This window comes from Rhipicephalus microplus, chromosome 2, assembly GCF_043290135.1.
Source record: "Rhipicephalus microplus isolate Deutch F79 chromosome 2, USDA_Rmic, whole genome shotgun sequence".
NCBI lineage: Eukaryota > Metazoa > Arthropoda > Arachnida > Ixodida > Ixodidae > Rhipicephalus > Rhipicephalus microplus.
Window position 1 is genome coordinate 28,712,897 of NC_134701.1, and position 23,356 is coordinate 28,736,252.

The following is a 23,356-nucleotide window of genomic DNA, read 5'->3' on the forward strand; positions in this document are numbered from 1 at the left end:
AAGCCTCTAGAACTTATTACTGTTCAAGTGCATAGACACAATCGTAGAAAAGGCTTGATCTGCGCAAACGGAGACTCAGGAGTCAACACAGACTAAGTATTAGTGAGTAAGCGCGAGTAATGCTATGGTGACTTTAAATCTGAGTGGCTCTGGTTTCGAAAAACTTTTTATGAGCCTCAGTACAAGTGAGCCTGCTTGAGGAACATTTCTGTGATTGTGAGTACCAGTGAGCCATAAGTGCAAAATTTACTATTTAGGGAGCCTCAGTGCGATCCACACCTATCCACAACTAGTCCGCTCATCATAACATGCACTCGTGGACTTCCTGAGGACCCGAAGGGCGGGCTAGTGCCCTATAGAAAGGCCGCTTCTACAAGTTCAAAACCAGTGAGGGCATGCCACCACGCTACTTTGACACTCCCTTCCTCACCTTCTCCCTCGTGAGACTAGATGCCCTTTTAATAATAAATGGCACTACTTTCCTTCAACAAACGAAACACAAACATTTTGGGAGCGTGTAGCATCTGACAAACAGCGGCTCATATTAGCAAGAAGCCTGTGGCTCCTTCTCATACAGAAGCGCGTGAAAAGCAATAAGATAAATAGGTTGGTGTAAGCCTGTTTCCACATGAGCACAATTTTATTTATGAACGTACATATCCTAGGCAGTAGGCAGCAACTTCTTTCTTGAGTTCTGACTTCTCTATACTGGTGATCGGGCACATGTATGTATGTGTGCGCTTGTATATACTTATACAAATATAATAACATCTGCGTGGTGGGAGGTGGTACCTCCCTAACCATCTTCTAGCTTTACTGAACTGATTCTTGAAATATTTGTTTTCTTCTGGCTTAATTGGCACAAACAAACTTGGTTGTTCCCCACGTACATAATCTAGTGATAATCCGTAAAGAAAAGCGCTGCCCACGGTCTTCTTGAAGAGTTGTGATTGAAAACCTCTTTACCAACTCATCAAACATGTCGGCCTTCTAACTTACAGAGTGTTTTCATGAGCAAATGTCGAGATGAATGGACGAAAGGATAAAAAAAACTAATCTTGAGGTTTCCTGCAAGGCTTCATTATTATTATTATTATTTTCAGATGACAAACTTGCTCCCAGGGTGCTTTCTTTTATGAAATTGCGTCGCCCCTTCTCATTTTTCTCTGTGTATTGGTACTTTCCCCACGACATTTATCTCAATCAGCATGCGTTGGTTGGGACTATGAGAGAAGACGTACCGCAATTGATTTTATTTAAAATACTTCGAGGTTATTGAGTATTCTGACGGAGAGGGAGGTGTCACGTGTCAATGTCATTCTCTAAATTAGCATTTGTGTCTCCAATCTGCAGACAGACATTGTCGCGTTCTCGTAAGTGCAGTAAACGCAATTGCGGCACTTCGGCTCGCTGCTCCTTCTGAGCTAGCTTGATCAACCATGCATTTTGATGTTCATTTCCTTCAAGTAAAGCAGTAAATGTGAAATTACACCCTGCTCTTTTGCAAGCGCGATGTCTAAACTGTGGCACACAACACCACTGAAAACATTGGTGACGCGTTAGAAGCTCTTGTTGTTTTTAGGTGCCAGTGCACAAACTGGTTGTGAAACGAGGGTGATTGAAGGGTAAACTTGGAGATAAAACGCGCTCGGGCCACTGGCCACCCGTCTTTAGGGCAAGGTTCTCTGACGCAAGGTACCGTCATGTGATCGTAGTGTCGTAGCTAAAGTGGAAATTGTCCGAACTTTTGAGCCATCTAAAAGAAAACCTGCTTTTTCACGTTTTTTCTCAATATTTTAAAAATCACAAATTTTCTTCAGCATATAAATGACAATAGCTCATTGCCAAGTGTTAAAAGCAATACCTTTTGTTATTTAAGTAGAAGAAATGAAATGCTTTTTCTCTTTTCAGAAAACAATACAGCATTTACCAGGTTGAAGGCAGCCAGAAGCATCAGCAAGAACTCATTTTGCTCTCTTTGAATGAGTGTGACTTCCTAATATTGTTACGGCAGTTAGAACAAAGAACCCGGAAATGCCTATTTCGTCGTAGCTTGGACTATGCAAAGGGTGATTAAGATTGTTAAAATATAAACTTCAAACTCATATCAAGACTTAGTATCACTGGTCTGATCTGTATCTTTCTTCATGATGTTAAGATGTCGCATTGGGAAAAGCGTAGCTGCTGTTGCAGTGGTTACAGACAGCAAGTTCCTGTTTTCTGCCACCGATCTTCTCAACCGTGAAGTGCATCCATACCTCATGAATTAGCCCTAACGTTGCAGAATCTGCTTGCACACGGATTTATGAGCGGACTTCTGCCGCAGGTCACAGAAGTGTAAGAGGGAGAGTCAAAACTGAATAATAACGGCTACGAAAACATCAGAAACTGCCCCCAAAATGACCACACCAGATCACTCCTGAACGACGAAGCTACGCTGTGGACTCAAGCTAAGCTGACGCTGGAGGAGCGGACTTCATGTGATGTCGATGGCAAGTGGTGAGCCGTCCGAGAGAGTTTTTGTATCATGTGCAATGTTTGGTTTCATGCTGAACGCTGTATGATGCCTAAGCTTTATTTCTGTGCGTTTTACCTTACGAAAATTTTGGCCATTTTGACCAAATGCGCCGAAAAATATAGTGTTTTTTTCCCGAAATTTTCCCATTTTTTTTCTGCACTTTACATCTCAAGTCACAGCATGTTGATTGCTGCACCCATGTTTTTAGTGGCTGTCTTTGTGTAGAAGAGCCCTAAAGTGATACAGGAAGTGCAACTGCAATGAAAAATTATGCTATTACAAATGTATTCATGCCATTATTGCTGTTAACTGGCTTTTACCAACTCAAAAAATGCCAGAAACTGCAGACTACAACCACGTACCATCGGCATCATGTGAAATGCGAACAGCGGCAAGTATTGCAAATTGTGTAATGCTCTCCATTCAGTCATCACCATTGACAGGCGTGCATAAGTTCTATTCGGCAGCACTGCACATGTCCGCGGTAATGACTGTATGGGGCGCACTAGACAATTGGTAATGCCTGCACTGTTCGCGTTTCATTTGACGCAGATAGTAGTAACGCTCCTTCCCGTTTGTTCTAATGATCACAAACGCAGTTCAGCCGCGATTTGCCGACAGCTATTTATTTTCATTTCTTGCTCATTCCTTTTGTTTCGCTTTGTTGCTCCTACCCGTGAGCATGTTGGCAGCAACATCATCCAGGTGTAGTCTGACTTCAGTAATGTCAACGTCGTTAAAACGAGGGAGCCTCGCATTGATTTGGCGAATGTCACCCATGTTCTGCCACTGTTCCAAAACAAATATGGGGCTTCAATGGTTTTGATCGCATGGTACCTTTCTTCTCATTGGTACTCTGCCACCTGCTCTTCAGACACGTGCCGCATTCCAGGGGTGGTTTGAGTGAAATCGTATTGCTCTGCTCTCACTGCTATGCCGTGATTCTCTTCACGGGATGGCGCCACTGCTCAACCTCTCTAAAACGAAAATGCGATTATTAAAAATGAAAAACTCTAACACGCTAACATAAACAGTATTCGGCAATGGGACGTCGTCAACGAAAACAATGCTTTGCTTCCGTCGGCTCAAGCCAGGCTTCGTTCGCAGAAAGTTGTTGCCACCCCGAGAGCATGAGGGATTCTTGCAGACTCACTGAAATGGAATCCTTCTTCTACGTTGCGATCTTAACTCCAAGGTTAGGTTCCAAGTCTGCAACCACATTCATCGTGGCAGTCATGAAAGCCGGGGTATCACTCCGCCGTGGCCAAGCAGCGGCTGATAGCATGCACGGTGACGTGTGATGGCACTTTCTAATTGGCTGAAAGCGATCTGATTCGTGACGACATGCCTTCAGCACTTAGTCTGTTGTGAAAAAAATGAGAAAGAGATATTTGGTGCCTACTTTATCTCCTCCGATAACTTATCTTCTCACCCCCAACCAGTACTGTACACATTCTTCAATGCCCCTCCTTATTCTACCTAACCTTCATCGTTCTCGTTAGCGTATCTTTACAGTCCGTTCGGAAACCTAATCAGGGGAGTTACACCAAAAAAGACAAACTACCTCGTGGAGAGAGCGGATCAAGAATCTCGCTGCCGGCTCTAATGAGACTGGTAAGCTACGGTGACACTTCATTTTCTGCTAATACAGCACAATATTTTGCAGTTGTGCCACATGTGAATGAATTATGATAGCTACATGAGATGGTATCAGCGTCAAATCTGGTGGATATAGACTACTGAGAGGGCACAAAACACACACAAAAAAGCTGAAATATTTAAAATACGTAGCGTTGCAATTTAAATATTTTCACTATTATTGGATCGGTCATTTTTGAAAGGGCAATGGGATCGCTCAATGGAAACCTACCTCCAAAAAGACTAGAATCGGGCCAATCACTAAATATATAGTTTTGTTTCACAGTTATGCATCAGCACATGTTGACTACAAGGGTTACCTCGAGAAAAAAACGCTCTAGACAAAAAATTTCTGTGTAGCGCATGACCACAGCTATGACGCAAAACCAAGCAAAGAAAATGCAATGAAGACAGTCATGTGCGGGCCGGGATTCACTGGTGAGAGGTCCACGGGCTGCGTGTTTGATACCCCGGGTCGAGAGAGCAGCTGATAACGAAAATGAGTGACTGGACAGCGACAGCTGCTTTTGTAATGCGTGTGTACCATGTTATCTGTGAAATACAAAGAACCACTTTTTTACAATCATTGTTCACAATAGAAATTTGCACTGGCGTGCTTGCTAATTTCATGACAACAGGGTTTGCCAGAACAAATTTTCGAATTCTAATAGCATTGACAAAAATATTGGGCGTAATATGCAAATTGAGGTGAGTGCAATAAACACTTTGAAACAATACTTTTTATGGTGAAATGATAAAAACCCCTTCCATGCCAACTTCGTCGTTCCCCTTTGTGCGGTCGCTTGTAATTTACGAACTTCGTATATTTCGTTAAAACTAGACAATTGACCGCCAAGGTCCATTTTTTCTTTCACATTTTTTTTGAAACCTTGCGGACTTCTGGTACATCGTATGTGGGCGTGTAAGTCGGCTTTAGTTCACTCTAGCGGTCATTCAATGAAGAGGTCGCTCACTCTTCAGAGTGAGTGACCTCTTTACAGACAGATGGCTCTTTGATGCGAAGCAGCTTAAGGCGGGGGCATTGTCTCTCTCTCCTTCCCATTGTGTCCACACCCCAACTGTGCATGAGCGTCCCCTCCCCCTCTCTCTCTCTCGATTTGGCGGCGAAAAAACGCTGGTAACACTGAGTGACCGAGTCAGACGATGGTTGCCGAGACATTTAAATTCGTCCATCATGTTCTTGTCCACGTTGTCATTCTTGTGGTAGAACAGAAAGTTAGTCAGAAGTGAAAGTCAGTCAGGTTAAGGTTCTGAATATTGGTGCACCTGCTTAGAGCGACGTACATGAGTTTCGGTGGGTGCCGTTCACCTTCTCCCCGCTGCTTCGCATCCACACAAGGTTCCCTTTAGCGATAGACGCCGTATTTAGTTTTGCAAATTTACTGATTATTTCAAACAACATTGATAACAATAATAATCACTCTAATTACCGTCACGTGGAGCGCGGAAATATATTTGTCGCGGGTGCTGGCCTATCTAGTTACGCCACTGAGCACACATGCCTACAGCATCTTCGCCTCCATCGAAAATGTGGCCGCTGCAGACAGCATTTAATACCGTGACCTGTGGGTCAGCAGCCGAGTACCTTAATCACAAGACCACCATGGCGGGGCACCTTGAGCTTTAAGGACAGTGAAATATCTGGGAATGTATGATTGCAGAATTCCTGTCTAAGCGTTCGGCTTTGGTCTTCTGGCTCGGAGACACGTATGCGAGGGACTACCACGATTGCGTCGTTTGTGTTGTCTGCGTTGCAGTGCATGCAAATTCACGCCATACGCATGAGTGTGGCTGGAGTTCACGCCGTGGAGGCGGCGGTATCCGAAGGGATCCCCGCCGACATCCTATAAAACAGCGCAAGGAGTCTTCATCCGTTTTTTGATAAAATAAAAAACTGGCCTCGAAAGCCGTACGCTTCAGAGGCCATCCTTGTTCGCCGAACTTACTTTTAATGATTGGGCGCCTCTGTTAGTAAGACAGCGTGGGCTGGTTGCCGATTGCAGTTTTTTTTCTTTCGCCACACTACTAATCATCAATTTTGCTTTCAGCGTAACCGATTGTAGCTCCACTCTAATTCATTGAGGGCTGATGTCATTATTTGTGTTAAGTATTTATTGAAAATAGTCGATATTTCATGTGTCACAAATGTTTCATGCCACAGCATATACTGCAAGCCACGAGTAAGTATAACTGATTTATCTTTGAACCAGTTCTACTTTATGGGCGGTAACAGCGCATAAACTCACGGGACGAAGAGAAGGGACAGCGCTTGTTTGTTTCCCTTCTCTTCGTCCCGGGAGTTCGTGCGCTGTTACTGCCCATTTTGTATCACCAACTAGCCCAACTACCAGTCCTACAACCAGTTTAAATAAATTATCCCCTGTGTTCAGCAAGAGCAATATCACTTATTTATATCCTCTCAATAGGTTTCCAAGCATGTATTGTATAAATAGTATGCCAGATTTCATAAGAGTGAGAGCATACCGTGTGTGTATTCCTGGCAGGCACGTATCGAAGCCTCGTTCCAGCCGCCGCCAAAAGTGGCGTGTGCCGCTGCTGTTGGTGGCGTCCCCTAGTGACCACGATTGTGTTATCTTCCAGGTCTAATGCCAGCGGTTCACGGGTCACAGACCGGTATCGGCTAGTCCTCAACCCCGGAAGTGACTGTGTGCGCCGCGGAAGCTGCGGCCGGCTGCTACTTGGCTCAAGGCTTCGGAACGATGACTGCAACGCCGCTGAAGAGGTGTCACCCAACTTGCGTGCACGAAGACGTTCCTCTCTCGTGGTGGCCTGCGAGTAGCAGTTATCGTTTTTGTTGGGTACAACAAGGTTCCCTCTTGTTATGGGAGAACAAAGGCTCTGTTCACTGCGCTCTCATACCAACTACAAAGTAAACACACAAAATGGTGGCGTCCAGTACTACATACGTCATGCACTGTGACGCACACACACACACAAACACACACACACACACACACCACACACACACACACACACACACACACACCACACACACACACACACACACACACACACACACCAGTGTAGCCAACCACAGGGTCTTTTTGGGTAATAGCGCGATTTTCTGCCTGCATAGGGTGTAGGTTGGCAATGTGATTTTCTTGAAAAACGCATGATAATTTTTACGTTTTGCTTGTCGTCGATCAAGAAAAAATGTGGACAATTTGTTATAGCATATGTGAACCTTACTGTCTTAAAGAAATCCAGAAAAGCTCACGATTTAAAATTAAAACAGGGTTTTTTCACATGCCACCAGCATACGGCAGGGACGAGAGATATGTCATAGTACCCTATGCTTTCATTCTTGTGTTTTTTCTCATGCGTGTTTTTTTTTCTTTCTCCATAGGCTCTAATTTATTCCTTGCGTAGAGTGGTGCTTAAATTTCTATGACTTCGAACGTGTCACCAACACGAACCGGTGGTTTCTTGAACAAAGACTTTCCCGCACCTATTTCTATCTCGATGACAGCGCTCGTACTTGGTACGAGAACAGAGAAGGCAGTTTGTCAACATGGAGGGCGTTTAAAAGAGGGATGATTGACATATTTGCCAATGTCGACCGGCACAAAAGTGCACAGCATTTAATGGAGCTACGGGTTCAGAAACTCAATAAAATGGTCGCAATGTTCGCTGAAGACATGGCCCGTCTCTTTCGGAAAGCTGACCCGCACATGACCGACGACAAAAAGTTACGCTACCTCATGCGCGGCGTTAGAGCAATTGTTCGCCGGACTTTTGTGCAACCTCCCAAGCACCGTGACGGATTTCATCAAAGAAGCTGCGGCTATCGAGCGGGTGCTTCACCTACGATGCCGACTGTATGATCGCTTGTCCAGCAGTGCTCACATTCAAGTCGCCGCTGCACATCTAACAATCAAAGCTCGTTGCGCAATTTAATACGACAGATTGTTCGCGGAGAGCTGCTGAAACTGCGGACTCTAGTCACGAAACCACCCACGGCGTCTGTTGCTGAAGTCGTCCGCGAAGAAACACGCCAAGCGTTTTCAACAGCTGATCCTACTCACGATCAGCGACCTGTCAACTACGCAGCCACGCTTTGCCGCCCGCCGCCTGTTGCGCCGTCGTACCGCAAGCCATCCGCAGCCGTTCTTTGGTCGCCACCGCAAGAACAGACACCGCGGTGCCCTGCCGTTGTGCCCCCGTACAAAATGCCGCCTTACGGAGAGCTGCCTCCCAACGAGACATGGCATTTGCCACATTACGAGCCGTTGCGGCGTCCTCAGCTTCGTAAAACAGACGCCTGGTGCACCGTAAATGGGCGTCCGCTTTGTTTTACCTGCGGAAGTGCGTGCCACATTTCCCGTCATTGCTGGCACCGCGTCGATACGTTTCGACCTCTTCGGCAATGGTCTGACGATCGACGCGCCAACGATGTCTATGCACCACGCTGGGACGCTCTTTCTCAAGGACCCCCCTTGCCTTGGTCCCAATTTGACAACCACTGTGCCAAGAATAACGACAGTGTGCCTAATTACCAGTCAAGTTTGGGACGTCAACCACGCTCTCCGTGTCTGGCATATTCGCCTTCGTCGCGCCACCGCACTACAGCTGACGTCAGTAGAAAGAGGTCACCAAGTCCACACCGGGGAAACTGATGGCAGCGACCTCCGCGGGTGAAGTTGCAGGCTGTCAAGGCGACGAAAAAAGGCCCCCGTTACTCTTACCACAGGACACCGTAAAGCCGACTAGTAGTAACACCGACAAAACTGTGACCACAGATCTTACCGTTTTTGTAGACGGACAGCAAGTTGACACCTGCGCCAACTTTTCTATAAGTGAAAACCTTGCGCGCGCCTAAAAAAAGTGAAGACTACGTGGACAGAACCTCACCTGAGGAGAGCAGGCGGCCAGCTGTTGATGCCTGTCGGAAAGTGTACAGCAAGACTCGACATCGGTGGCTCTTATTTTGTGGCAACGTTCATCATCCTCACCTCATGTTGCAAGGACCTGATCATAGGCATGGACTTTTTAAGATAATATGGTGCCGTCACCAATATCCCGGACCGTTCAGTTACGTCCCGCAACAGCCCTGGTTTATTTGACTGTTCAGACGCAATACGTAACACTTTAGGTATGATTGATGATGATGTGGTCGTCCCGCCACGGTCATGCACTCTTGTTTCGGTGGAAGGGCACAAAGCGTTTGGTAGCGAAGGCATTGCCGACCGAATTGGCTCGCTGCTATTTAATCATGGTATTTCGGTCGCCCGAGGTATTGTCCGTCTCACTGGTGGACACACGAATTTACTTCTGACCAACTTTGGTGCTGAGCGCCGGCACCTTCCGAAGGGCATAGCTATCGCTTCGTACGACAATATCGTAAAAATGCGAGGCAGTTTATGTTTGTCGGTATTGAACGAAGCACCTAATCAAGAACTGAAACCCGTTCTCGACGTTGGCACCACTCTGTCAAAGCACAACGGACAGAGACTTCTCAAGCTGCTAGCCGAATTCCGCGGCTGCTTTTTATCGACATCAGAAGTTGGTCGAACACCTTTGACAAATCATCGAATAATCACCGAGGACACGGCGAGACCTATTCACCAGAACCCTTATCGTGTAGCTTTAAAGGAACACAAAGCCATACAACAACAAGTCGCGAAAATGCTTGAAGATGGTGTCATTCAATCGTCATAGAGCCCCTGGGCATCGCCTGTAGTGCTACTAAAGAAAAAGGACGGCATTTTGCATTTTGGCGTGGACTACAGGAAGCTGAATCGGGTGACCAAGAAAGATGTCTGCCCACTCCCACGTATTGATGACTGCCTTGACACAGTTCGGCACGCTCACTACTTTTCTTTTATCGACTTGAGGAGTGAATACTGGCAGATCGAGATAAACGCAAATGACCGAGAGAAAACCGCTTTTTTGACGCCAGAAGGTTTATACAAATTTAAAGTCTTGACTTTCGTTTTGTGCTCCGCGCCCGCGACTTTTCAAAGGCTTATGGACACGGTACTTTTCGGCTTGAAGTGGAAGACTTGCCTAGTCTATCTGGATGGTTTTATAGTTGTTTTTAGCCACTTTTGACGAGCATATCAAAAGGCTGGAAGTTGTTTGTTTTACGTGCCATACGGTCCACGGGCCTAACATTGAAACCAAAAAAGTCTCATTTCTGCTTTCACGAACTCCAGTTACTCGATCATGTCGTCAGCAACGCAGGCGTCCGGCCTGATTCTGGAAAAATTGCCGCCGTCGCACAGTTCCCAGAACCCTCCAATAAGAAGGCTGCGAGACGCTTCCTGCGTCTTTTTGCCTAATATCGCCGGTTAATTGCAGACTTTGCCCACATCGCGTCGCCACTAACTTGTCTCACAAAAGACGACGTTGCATTTGAGTGGAACGAAGAACAGGAGGCATCCTTGAATGACCTGCGTCGATGGGTTCAAACGCCCCCGGTGCTTGCCCACTCCGACGAAGAGGCCCCGACGATACTTCACACAGACGCTAGCAATGTTGGTCTGGGAGCTGTGCTTGTGCAGCAGCAAGAGGGCACAGAAAGGGCAATCGCTTACGCAAGCAGAACGTTAACACGCGCTGAAGCTAAATACTCCACGACTGAGAAGAAATGTATCGCCGTGGTATGGGCGGTTACGAAATTTCGCGCGTATTTATATGGCCGCCCCTTCAAAGTAAGTGGTGACCACCACTCACTGTGCTGGTTAACAAGTCTTAAAGATCCTACAGGGTGATTAGCGCGTTGGAGTCTTAGCCTGCACGAATTCGATATGGTAGTCGTACATAAGTCAGGCAAGCGACATATGGACGCTGACTGTCACGTTCACCCATTGAGTTGGGAACCCTACCTGAGGAGGAGGAAACGGCGTTTCTCGGTATCCTCGACGTGACCGCCATTGCGCAGCAACAACGTGACGACGCTGAGTTGCTTGCCTTAAATAACTACTTGGATGGCAGATCTTAGAAGGCGCCAAAAGTTTTCGCAAAAGTGTTGTCATCGTTTTGCTTACGGGGTGGAGTACTCTACAAAAGAAACTTTTCGTCGACGAGATCCGCCTATCTGCTCGTTATCCCAGCAGCCATTCATACCGAAGTACTCAAAGCATGCCCCAATGAGGTGACCTCTGGCCATTTGGGTTACGCGAGAACGTTGGCCAGAATACAGCAAAGGTATTACTGGCCGAGACTAACCGCAGCCGTGAAGCACCACGTCCGTACCTGCCTCGACTGCCAGTGACGCAAGTCACTACCGACTAAACCAGCTGACCTCCTGCAACCCGTTCAAGTCCCAACAGCTCCATTCTACCAGACTGGCATGGACATTTTGGGCCCACTAGCTACTTCTACTGCAGGGAACCGCTGGGTTATCGTCGCGACGGATTATCTGATCCGTTATGCTGAGACGAAGGCTATCCAGCGAGGTACAGCAGTGGAGGTGGCAAGATTTTTCACCGAGAATATTGTACTGAGGCATGGTGCTCCACCTGTTATGATCACAGACAGAGGAACCGCATTTACGGCAGCTCTTTTGGATCACGTCCTGATGCTGAGTGGAACAGCGCATCGTAAGACCACCACCTACCACCCACAAACGAACGGGCTGACAGAGCGCCTAAACAAAACCACTGAAGACATGCTTTCGATGTACGTAAACGTTGGACACAAAAATTGAGATGAAATATTGCCATACATAACGTCTGCGTACAACACGGCCAAGCAAGAAACAACCCGCATGACTCCGTTCAGCCTCGTTCGTGGAAGAGAAGTACGAACAATGTTAGAGGCGATGCTACCACACGAAGGTGACGACATTGACCCAGACGCCAACACGTTTACGGAACGCGTGGAAGACGCTAGGCAACTTGCACGTTTAAGGATCCACCAGCAGCAAGAGCACGATGCAGGCCACTTCAATGCTCACCGCAGAACGGTCATCTATCAATCTGGCGACAAAGTATGGGTTTGGACACCCGTACGGAAACGAGGACTTTCCGAAAAGTTCTTAAGAAGATACTTTGGGCCATACCAAGTTCTGTGACACCTGAGTGATGTCACTTACGAAGTTGTTTCTGGCAGTTCGGGTAGTACCGAGCGTCGCCAGCACCACCCTGAACTCGGTCACGTAGTGCGCATGAAGTCAGCGAGTGATTACGTGAGACTAAAAAAAACTGCATTATTGACTTCGCATCGGGTCGATACTCTTTGAGTGGGAGGCAAATGACCCGTCTCTACTTGTGAGCGTAAACGATGTTGGGGGAATTTAGCGGACACCAAGTCGCGGGTCTCTGGCTTGACTCGAGAACGAAGAAGACAACCTTGCGGCAATACGCTGCTTTAGTAACGCTTGACATAGCCAAGGTGTATGACAATGTGGAGCACTTCATATTGCTAAATACGCTAGAGAGATTGAACTTCCCACAATATTTTATTGAGTGGGTGGCAGAATTCTTAAAATCAAGAGAATTCTACTGCGTCAAGGATGAATGTTCCTCATCTAGATTTAAACAAACGCGCGGAGTTCCCCAAGGAGCAGTCTTATCTCCAATATTATTTAATGCTTTAAAGATTACAATTCCAACAGATCAAGAAGTTACTGTCTACATTTATGCTGATGACATCGCACTCTTTGCTGCTGACTGTGGTATTTATTCACTACAACTTAAATTACAAAGATATATTAACATGTTAGAAATTTGGTTGCAGTCGATTTCGTTATCGTTAAATGTCAACAAAAGCGCGCTCATGGCGTTTCCGCTTGCAGAACCAATTTCAATTTCAATTCTATATAAACAGGAACCCATCCAGCAAGTAGACTCTATAAAATATTTCGGAATCATTTATAATGACAAACTTAACTGGAGTCCACACATAGAGTATATAACTACCAAAGCACAGCGGGCTTCAGGCTTACTACACAAGTTAAGTAACCGGAAATATGGGTTACGGAGGCACAACTTGATAACGTTGTACAAGATTTATATGCGCCCCATCATGGAATTCGGCTGCATATTATTCTCGGGTGGCCCTGCTTATAAAACGAAACCTCTAGTTGTCTTGGAGCGAGAAGCACTGCGAATGTGTCTGGGACTCCCTAGATTTGTGGCTATCAACGTACTGTACCAGGAAGCGCGCTTGCCTACACTACTTTGTCGATTTCGAATTTTGACCGTACAAGCATTTTTAAAATTTTATAGCTTACCGGCAAGAAGATCTCAAAATGCTTTTATCGCAAACCCAGACGCCTTCTTTCTTGCTCATTGGCCACGGTTTCACACACCTCAGATAATGTTTGTACAAAAAAATCTACAAAGTATAAATGTGAACATTAGAAATGTAATTGAGACTAATGACTCGAATTGTCATGTTATTATTGAGTATGATGATATATCCCCCTAAACGCCAAATTACAATCCCTCAAATTTTTAAATAACATATTATTAGATTACTTGGAGCATGCAGAAACTAAAAATATAATAGCCACAGATGCTTCCGTAAATAATCAAAAGGCAGGTGTGGGCATTGCCACTGATTTGCTTGACTGGTTCTTTTCAGTGAGACTGCCTAATTTTACTCCAGTTTTTTGAAGCGGAGCTCTTGGCGATTATTTTAGCTCTTCGAAAACTTCCATCAACGCCCCGGGGACATAACGAGAAGGATGTATTGTAAGTATATATATATATATATATATATATATATATATATATATATATATATATATATATATATATATTATATAAATCTTTACACACCGCGTTCCGCATCGTGTATTTGGTATGTGTTTAATATAAAACCATATCTGTCGCAATATATTTTCGCGTCTATAGCAACAATTGTTTATTTTTATTTTACAATATCTGAATCTTTTGTGGTGGGTAATACAGCTGTTGTTCATTTGTTTGTTCCGAATTGCGTTTAAAGTGTATCTCGAATAAAAGTTTCGAACTTCGCTCGTTTGAGGTTGCACGTGTCATTCTTTTTTTTAAAATAAAACTATCATACGCTTTACGTACTTATGCAGTTTATATATATATATATATATATATATATATATATATATATATATATATATATATATATATATATATATATAAGTTACATATTTCAGTGTCATAACAAAGCTTCTTCGTCAGCATCAAGAAATAAGATTGCGCAAATGTGGTGTGCGTCTGCGCAGCTGCAACCGCTTTACTTGTTTGGAAGTGTTATCCGCAGCTCAACCGACGACCGCCTGACCGCCTCTTGAGGGTTGCCTTTGAGTCGATTTCTCTCGTGTGTGAAGTGTACCGGCGTTCTGTGTTCTTGTTTTGTGTTCTGCAAGTGCTGCTGATTACGAAGATGCGCTACACTTAAGCGAGGACAGGTGGCTTTGTATCGTGAAGCACTCAGCAGGTATGTACCAGATTGCTGCTGTCGGCACTTTGTTACCACCACGTTCACGCTTTCCGTACGATGTGCATGATAAGTGAGCTTTTGTGTAGGTGATGAGCCCGTTCGTCTGTAGCATTTCATCAGGGTATAGGCGAAGTAGTGCAAACCTAAGCACTGTCGAGTTTTTGTTTTTTTCATGGAGTAAGCAGGGAGCACATGCACGCGCAGATTTGAGCTGAGTAAGGCAGCGCCCGCCTCTGTTGGCAGTGGTGTTGGAGGCGGACCCTGTTCACGAGTGACCACTATTTTTGTTTATTAATTCTGGGGCGTTTGTTAGCTGTAGGCGTTCATCATGGCTAGGGCGCGTAAGCCCGTCATATTTATTGTGCGCTATTGAAGTGAACGTGTCTACGGCAGTTGGATATGCTGTACGTTCCATTTTAAACAGTCACAGAATTGTTATTCATTATAGCTACTACCAGCGAATTTTTTTCCTTGTGAGTGGCCGAATGCATGCTGCTGTGTGCATCCGCCCCAGCACGCGTCTTTATAAACTACCATGATATACTTGAGTTGATGCGTGTTCGTGTGCAGCGTGTTGCATCGTCTTAGGTAGGGCTAACAAAGGTTGCCTTACGTTAAAGTGTTCATGCAGCTCGTTTAGTAAAATTCGTACTTGCAGTATACACCTGCAACATAGATTACCTGATGCGGCAACAACCAGTGCATTTTAAGCTATTCGTTAAACGTGAACTGTGTTTTGGAACGCATATTTCATGGCTAAATGCGGCTGAATTGGGCCAATTACTACTGTACGAGCACAAATTCGGTCATTAGTCCAAGTGTTCGAGCACCACAGACTTTACTATGTTTGTTTCCACTATGTTTGATTTCGTAATTTTTTCGGTTCAATAAATATTGTATGCGCCTCGCCAAACCTTAGGGCTGAAACCTTGCTAAACGTATTTTTACTTTTTTTCCGATTAGACAGCCTGTGGTGCTCAAGTGAGGCATATTGCATATTTAGCCAACAAGAATCGTTCAAACTAATGACCATAGTTTAGCAGCAAACAATAGTAAGTTAGTGACATTAAAATCTGACAATATAGATATAATTGTTCCCATGTGAGCAGCTTGAAGAAAGCTACATTAGTTGCATTTGAAGTAAAATTCATATTTTATTTTATATGTTACGTGCCATAGATAATTGATGAATTGCATACCATCATGAGTGTTTTGTGGTATCATTGAATTTGCATGTCAACGCACTATTCACGAGCACTATAAGCATGGTTTTAACACATCTGTGATGTGAAAAGTGCATATTGTTTTATAAGGTTGCAACTGTGTTCGCCAAGAACATCAAGAAAGTTTATCTTGTAACATCTCTAGTTTGTGTACATCCTGCTAATTTAAGACTCACTGTTCCTCATCATTTCGAAAAGACTGAAAATTTCAGTTTTGCCAAGAGACCCATGTCAATAAATTGTTTTTTGTGTGTTTACATCGCAGCCTATGCATGCTCCTTGTGCATACTGAGTGTGAGAGAATTCTGGACAAGCCTTTCATCAGTGATAGCTCGTGGAAACTTTGGCTGCAGATGTACAACAGCTGCACATGGCTTCTGTTTCCTATGAAAGGAGAACTTCACTGAGCCACGTGGTTGCTTTATAATCTCTTTATAATCTTATAAGCTCGCATAATCAGGACGCTCAAAATTAAGCCCTTTGTTTTTCTTTGAAAAAGTCAGTGCTATAAGTTATGTGTGTAAAAGCCACCTTTGCAAATAGCTATGTGTTCAGGGGGCCACAATGTGCAACCATACTTATTATTGTCAGCCGTGCCATTGAATAAGATGCAATATTGAACTTATTGCAGACTGCAGCAGACCCAAATGCATGTAAAAAAATTTGAGCCAGTCACATTTCTGCATAGATCCAAAACTTTTTTGCATGACTGCTTAGATATCCTGCAAGTAGGTTTAGCTGCGGCTTGCTTCATTATGCATGCAAGACAGTGAGCACTATCACACAGCTGCTACTCCTTGATGGGCCGCGTAAAATCTGAATATGGGTCATAGCCTTAGGCAAACATCACAATGGTTGCCCTTTTACTACCAGCTGGCAATAACTAGCAGTGACGGCTCATCCACCAGAGTGTAATAGTTTGCGGATCCTCACTGCCTTGCATGTGTGATCATGAAAAGCCCAATTAAACTTCGGAGCGGGACATCTCAAAGCATAGACATGCTCGAAGAATTGTTTCAAGTGAATTTACGTAGAAACACAACTGCCACATACTTTTCTGTGCAAACATACCCACTTATTGTAGCCACCAAAATTTCGTCCTTCTTAGTTTATTAGGCAGCTGACAGCATTAATGTCTTACTTAGAGTCCCCCTGGAGACATAACTGCTCTAAAAGGCGGTTTTCTATTTTTAGGGAGGAATTTTATGTAAGTAAAAAGCACATATCTGAACGTGTCAGCGCTGCTTCCTAAGTTTTCTACAGCATATATATATATATATATATATATATATATATATATATATATATATATATATATATATATTTCAAAATCTTCTTAGTAACGTGCCTGCAAGACTTTTGTGTCATGTGCAAATAATCAGTTTTAAAGTTGAACCTTTTGCATTGTGATAACGCAGTAGTAGATCTTCGATTTTATTTGCTTTCGAAAATTGGCTACATATTTTATTTTTACATGTTTTTGTAACATTAGTTTATTGTATTCTGGAATTCATTGCCGTAAGTGCAATAAAGTGATTTCCTACAGTCATACTTAATCATATGTAACTTTGCCAATACCTAACTATGTGTGATATGTTAGTGATACTTAACCATGTTTGACATTGTTAATGATAACGGACAGAAGGCATTCTGGAATATTGTAACTCAAGTCCATAGATTAAAAGGAGAATGGTGTTAATTTTAAAACTACATGATAATATTTGTTTGCCTCATTTTGCATATTATTTATTAGGAACTCCAATTTCTGGGTTTGACGTGTTCAAAACCACAATTTATGATTATCACGAATGCCATAGTGAAAAACTTCAGAATTTTGACTGCCTGGGAAATGCACCTATGTCTAACTCAAGCCTATCTTTTTCGATGAAAATTGCGACCACCACCGCCAGCATTCGATTCCGCGGCCTTCATATCAGCAATCAAGGGTTACATTAGGTGTACTGCTTGTTGTGAGCTGTAGTGTCGCTTTGATTGATGGATGCTAATTACTGCGGTTTGTTACCAACCAGGTATGTCTGCTAGTGCACTGATAGCGTTTGTCACATTCGTAATTTACTATATCACAACCCTAGTTCATTGCAATAGTTAAGGATTGCCACATGAGTTGGTTCCGATGTTATGATTGTCCTGTCTTTTATAGTCTGTAGGGCTGCATATAGTTGTGATTAGCCTATAAAGCCCAGCAAGTCACTGTGATATACTTTACATAATATTATACAACAGATGGCTAATTTATGTGTGCAAATCTTATCTAAGTATACTCTCCATAGAGTTTCGAATGCCTTGAAGAGAGGCTTCTCGTCAGAAGTTACTGTTTTGATGAGTTTCTTACGTAAAACATTTGTTTGTGTTTCATATATAAACGTACTCTCAATTACATAGAAAAATGCTGAAAAAGTAGAAAACTTTTACAGTGACAATGATATTTTCAAGCTTCATTGTGCTAAGGCTGATGTGTTTATCTTATTTGTTTTCAACCACCAGCTGATGTACGTTACCTGTTCAAATATTGCCTGTAAAACGCTCTAAACAGTACAGTGTAGATGAAAAAAAAAATAAATACTTTTGCAGCTTCACATGCTTGTTGATATACATTCCACTTATAACAGCCTCCGTTGTGCAGCACCATGCAGGCTATCAACTGGCCTTATTTCTGGCCTGCATAAAGGTAGGCTACTTATAGGACACATACAATACACACATTCAAGTAGACATAAACATGGTAGCAAAATTATGGCAGTTGGAAGACTTAACAGATGGTTACATAACAAATACATACGGGACGGTAACAGGTGGGACACACACATGACGGACGCTATGGGGAGACAGGAAGTCGGCAGCCACATTATTACATCTTAGAGACATACACGCTGCCTCCGGGAAATATGATGGCATAAGTCATGACGCTTTTTAATTATTGGCAGTTGCAATATAGCAGTTTGCAATGCATAGAAACATGTTCTTTTGTATGAATAAATAAATGTGAAAAAGTTCGGACTCTTTATAGTTATACGCAAGTATTAGTGTTTTCCTCTGACCGCAGCGCTTGTTATGCTGCGCTGAGAATGCGACTCTATGAATGAAAAGTGAGTATTTTCTATGCTTCACTAAAACGAAATGGTGCTGCCATCTATCAGGACCCGTACGTTCCAAAAAGCTTTAGTTAATTGAAATCACGGCCAGATCGCGTCTATATCTCACGCAACGCCTACTTACAGCGGCTCGCGTCAAAGGGATCCCGAACTGAGGATCCAACTCACCGATATATTCACACAAAATATCAAATAAAGCTTCATCTCTGTTCTTGCGACTACCTTTGCCAGCGAAGCACGCAGATACGTGGCTAATTTCTTTTATTGCTTTCATAGGTTAGCTTGCGCTATGCGAACACTGATCAAGCTACGCATCCCCGATTTGTTCAGTAGACCTGGCAGATCATTGTGCTCATGTTTCTGCTGATCGCAGGCCCTTGTATTGCTTGTATGCTGTTTGCAAGAGCACGTGGGTCGGCATATTGCACGCCTCCATTAAAATTTGGATTTTTCCCTCCGCGTCACAAACGCACCCCCTACATTGATCCACTGCAGTCCAGATAACCACGACAACTAGCGCCGTCTCAACCGTTAGATCTCTTCCGTTTTTTATTACTTTGCCGACCCCCCTCAACCACGTCGGCTCGCTCTCTCCCTCCCTTCGCCCTTCGCTACATGCCTATTGCTTTTCTTTCTTTCTGTGCGCGGCACGTCTCCCGTCTTATCTGTGCGCCACAGCGGGGTCCCCGAGCGGTCGAGAGTAGAGACACCGCAGGTCAACCCTGCCCTCCTCCTACTTTTTTAGCCTTTTTTTTCTTCACTGTAAAGGTCCCTTCATTCCCCATTCCCCCGTGAGTGTATCATTGGTTGACGTGTCCTCACATGAGAGACAGGCCTTGCACTCCACGCCCTTTTTCTTACCTTCCCACCTTTTTCTAAAGAATCACCCCCCCCCGTAATTAAACGAAAACAGCCAAGCCACCTGCACGCGACTTTTTTTTTTCATTTTATTTCAAGTGCTCTTATTACATGAAAATACACAACACTGGTTAGACCCATAGCCACTGGCTAGTAGGGGGTCTAAATAAATATGCATCTAAAGGAACAGATTGTGTTAACAAAGCAGATATTTTATAAGTACACTTCAATCATACAAGAAAAAAATCGAAACAAAATATAAGAAGGAAACATATTTGTGATAAGTCATTTGCAGTATCTTTCGAGCGACGACGGCAGGATTTGCTGTCACGAAGGGTCTTTCGTCACTATGACGTCATAGGTTTTTGTAAAACCAGAAAAAACCGCTTGTCGTCCAGAGAAGATCGTGACGATATCCGCAATATGATAGCACCCCCGAGTCTCGCTTCGCTCGTTACCCACTCGTAGAGGAACTTCTCTTGTAGAAGCAAGGCGGCAGCCATATTTTGTCGTTAATGTTGTTATCGATGGTTTGTATTGATGCTTCGGGGGTAGCTTGCTGCAATGTTCGTTACTTGCTACCATGACCTCGTCATGCTTGCTCCAATATTAACGGCGTTGTCGGGGTCGTCGTGCGAAGTTGCCGCAAAGTTGGCAAAGTGTGTCATAGTGTCGTAGCGCACGCTTTTGGGCGCCTCTCGAGATCGCAGCAGATAATACTGTTACGGTTAAACGGTGGCGTGAAAAGATAGCCGCAAAACGTTTTTATGGCGTACGCGCGTGGCCTGGAGGCCGCTTGCAGAATATAGCGCCATCAACCATGGAAGTCAAGTAAAGTGCAACAAAGAAGCTGCTTCCAAACAGTTTCGTCATCATCTTGAGCCTGTCTACGTCCACGGCAGGACAAAGGCCTCTCCCATGTTCGGCCAGTCAACTAGATGCTGTGCCTGCTGCTGCCACTCTATACCTGCAAACTTCTTATTCTGATCTGCCCACGTAACTTTCTGTCTCCCCCTAACCCACTTGACTTCTCTGGAAATCCAGTTAGCAACCCTCAATGACCAGTGGTTATTCTGTCTACGTGCTACATGCCCGGTCCATGCTCATTTCCTCTTCTTGATTTCAACTATGATATCCTTAGCTCTGATTTATTCGCTGATCCACTCTGCTCTCTTCTTGCTTCTTGAAGTTACACCTACCATTTTACTTTCCATTGCTCTCTGTGTCATCCTCAATTTGAGCTGAACCCTCTCTGTAAGTCTCTAGGTCTCTGCTCTGTAGCTAAGTATTGGCAAGATGCAGCTGTTATATATCTTTCTCTTGAGGTGTAGTGGTAATCTACCTGAAACTGATACGCAAGAAGCCAATCAATGAGCTAGCACTGAGAGGGAAAATCAAGGAATTCAGAGTCTCTGGTCAGAACAGGTACTCGGCTCTTGTCGAGCGAACCAGCCTAAACGTTGATTCAATGAATGATAACCTGACGAGTATAATTACGGAGCGTGCAGTGGAAGTTGAAGGTACGGAAATTAGACAACACACTGGCAAGCTGTCCCACGAAACGAAGAACATCCTTAAGCAGCGTCAAAGCATGAATGCCTCAAATACAACAGACAAAATAGGGTTGGCAGAGCTTTGGAAGTTGAATAATAAGCGTAAGGTATCCGATGTACGAAGGTAAAACATGAATAAAATTGAACACGCTCTTAAAAAACGGAGGAAGCGTCAAAACAGTGAATAGGCAAAATTCAGATGTAGGCAGAAAGAGACAAGGTAGAGAAAATAACTAATAATATGGATAACACAGTTGAAAAGCAGAGGAGTTTTACAGAGTATAGTAGCCTGGACAACCACGACCTTACTATAAGACCTAGCAGTAGCCCAAGTGGCATTCAGAAGTGTGGCAGCTTGGGCTAGTTGGTATGGCATGACGATAGCTATAGCGCGAGAACAAAACGACGACACAGAGACAAGAAGTGTATTTCGTGTCCTCCTTGTCTCTGTGTCGTCGTTTTTTTCTCACGCTATAACTATCGCCAGACCCCACAAGTAGTGATAAAATAAGTCAGCGTAGTCTTGGAGAGCATGCAAAAAGGCAAAACTGCTGCTGAAGATCAGGTAACATTAGGTATGTTGAAAGATGGAAGACATATTGTATTAGAAAAACTCGCCACTCTGTTTACGAGGTGTATCCTGACGGCAAGAGTACCAGAATCTTGGAAGAATACTATCATTATCTTAATACATAAGAAAGGAGATGACTGGTACTTGCAAAATGGCAGGCTGGCCAGCTTGCTCTTCATCGTATACAAGCTATCTACAAAGGTAATTGCTAACCAAATTAGGGCAACATTGAATTCAATCAACCAAAGAAGCAAGCAGGATTCAGAACAGGCTACTCACCAATTGACCACATTCATGCTATCAATCAGGTAATAGAGAAATGCTCAGAATACAGTCAAGCACTACGCATAGCCTTCATAGAATACGCGAAGGCATTTGATTCAGTAGAAATATCAGCAGTTATGCAGACACTGCGTAATCAAGGTGTCGACAAAGCATATATAAGCATCCCGAAAAAAAATTACAGGAGATGAACTGCTTTCATAGCGGTTCATAAAGAAAGCAACAGAATACCCATCAAGAGTGATGTAAAACAAGGGATGCAATCCCCCCAATGCTATTTACTGCGGGAGAACAGGAAGTTTTCAGAAGTCTAGATTAGGAAGAGTTAGAGATAAGCGTTAGTAGAGAGTACTTAGTAACCTGCGTTTCGCGCACAACATTGCATTGCTGAGCGACTCAAGGGACAAATTGCAGCTCATGACAACTTAGACAAGGAGAGCAAAAAGGTAGGTCTTAAAATCAATCTACAGAAAACGAAAGTAATGTACGACAGCCTCGGAAGAGAACAGCGCTTTGAGATAGGGAGAAGTGCACTCAAAGTTGTGAAAGACTATGTCTACTTTAGGACAGGTAATAACCGTGGAGCCGAACGACGAGATTAGAGTAACTAGAAGAATAACAATGAGGTGGAGCACATTTAGGAAGCACTGTCAAATGCACAGTGTACGCGTATGTAAATTCTGAAAGGCTAGGCGACCTGACTTTTTTGTATTACTCCATTGTTCGCTCCTCCCGAAAAGTTTTTCATAAAATTAACCCCGCGTAATAAATGCACCCCCGAACTTTGTTACAATTTTCGACGAAAAAGTACGTTCATTACTTGAGTAAATACGGTAACAGAAAAGTTTAACGTGTCCTTGTAGAGGTAGTTGAACATTCATTGTGCATTGTTTGCTACAAGGGCTGATGAATAAACACGGCAGTCACGCGAAAAATGTGATGAATGGCAAGCAGCTCAAAACTTGCAGTGCACACCTCAAGCAAATAAAAATTGGGTGACCTATAAGCTTCGCCTTTAAGAGTTGAACATGATAGCGAAATCTGGCCCCCAGTGCACCCTTCAACCGCTAAGTGCATACTTATTCATATGTTTCGTTACATACACACGCACGCATTCAAACACGCGCGCAGTAGGATTGGACCATGGAACGCGCGCTATTATCGCCGAATGAGCTCGTTTTCGTCGT

The 23,356-nt window shown here is 43.9% G+C and overlaps 1 protein-coding gene across 3 annotated transcripts in view; it reads right to left on the bottom strand.

The window, feature by feature from the left end:
• LOC119169162 (uncharacterized) overlaps window positions 1-23,356 on the bottom strand; it is a 472,562-nt gene that overhangs the window by 68,038 nt on the left and 381,168 nt on the right. For all 3 annotated transcript variants that reach the window (XM_037420264.2, XM_037420263.2, XM_037420262.2), the window contains exon 5: window positions 6,662-6,967. In XM_037420264.2, coding sequence (XP_037276161.2) covers window positions 6,662-6,967 — 306 coding nt within the window. The remainder of the gene's footprint in view (window positions 1-6,661; window positions 6,968-23,356) is intronic.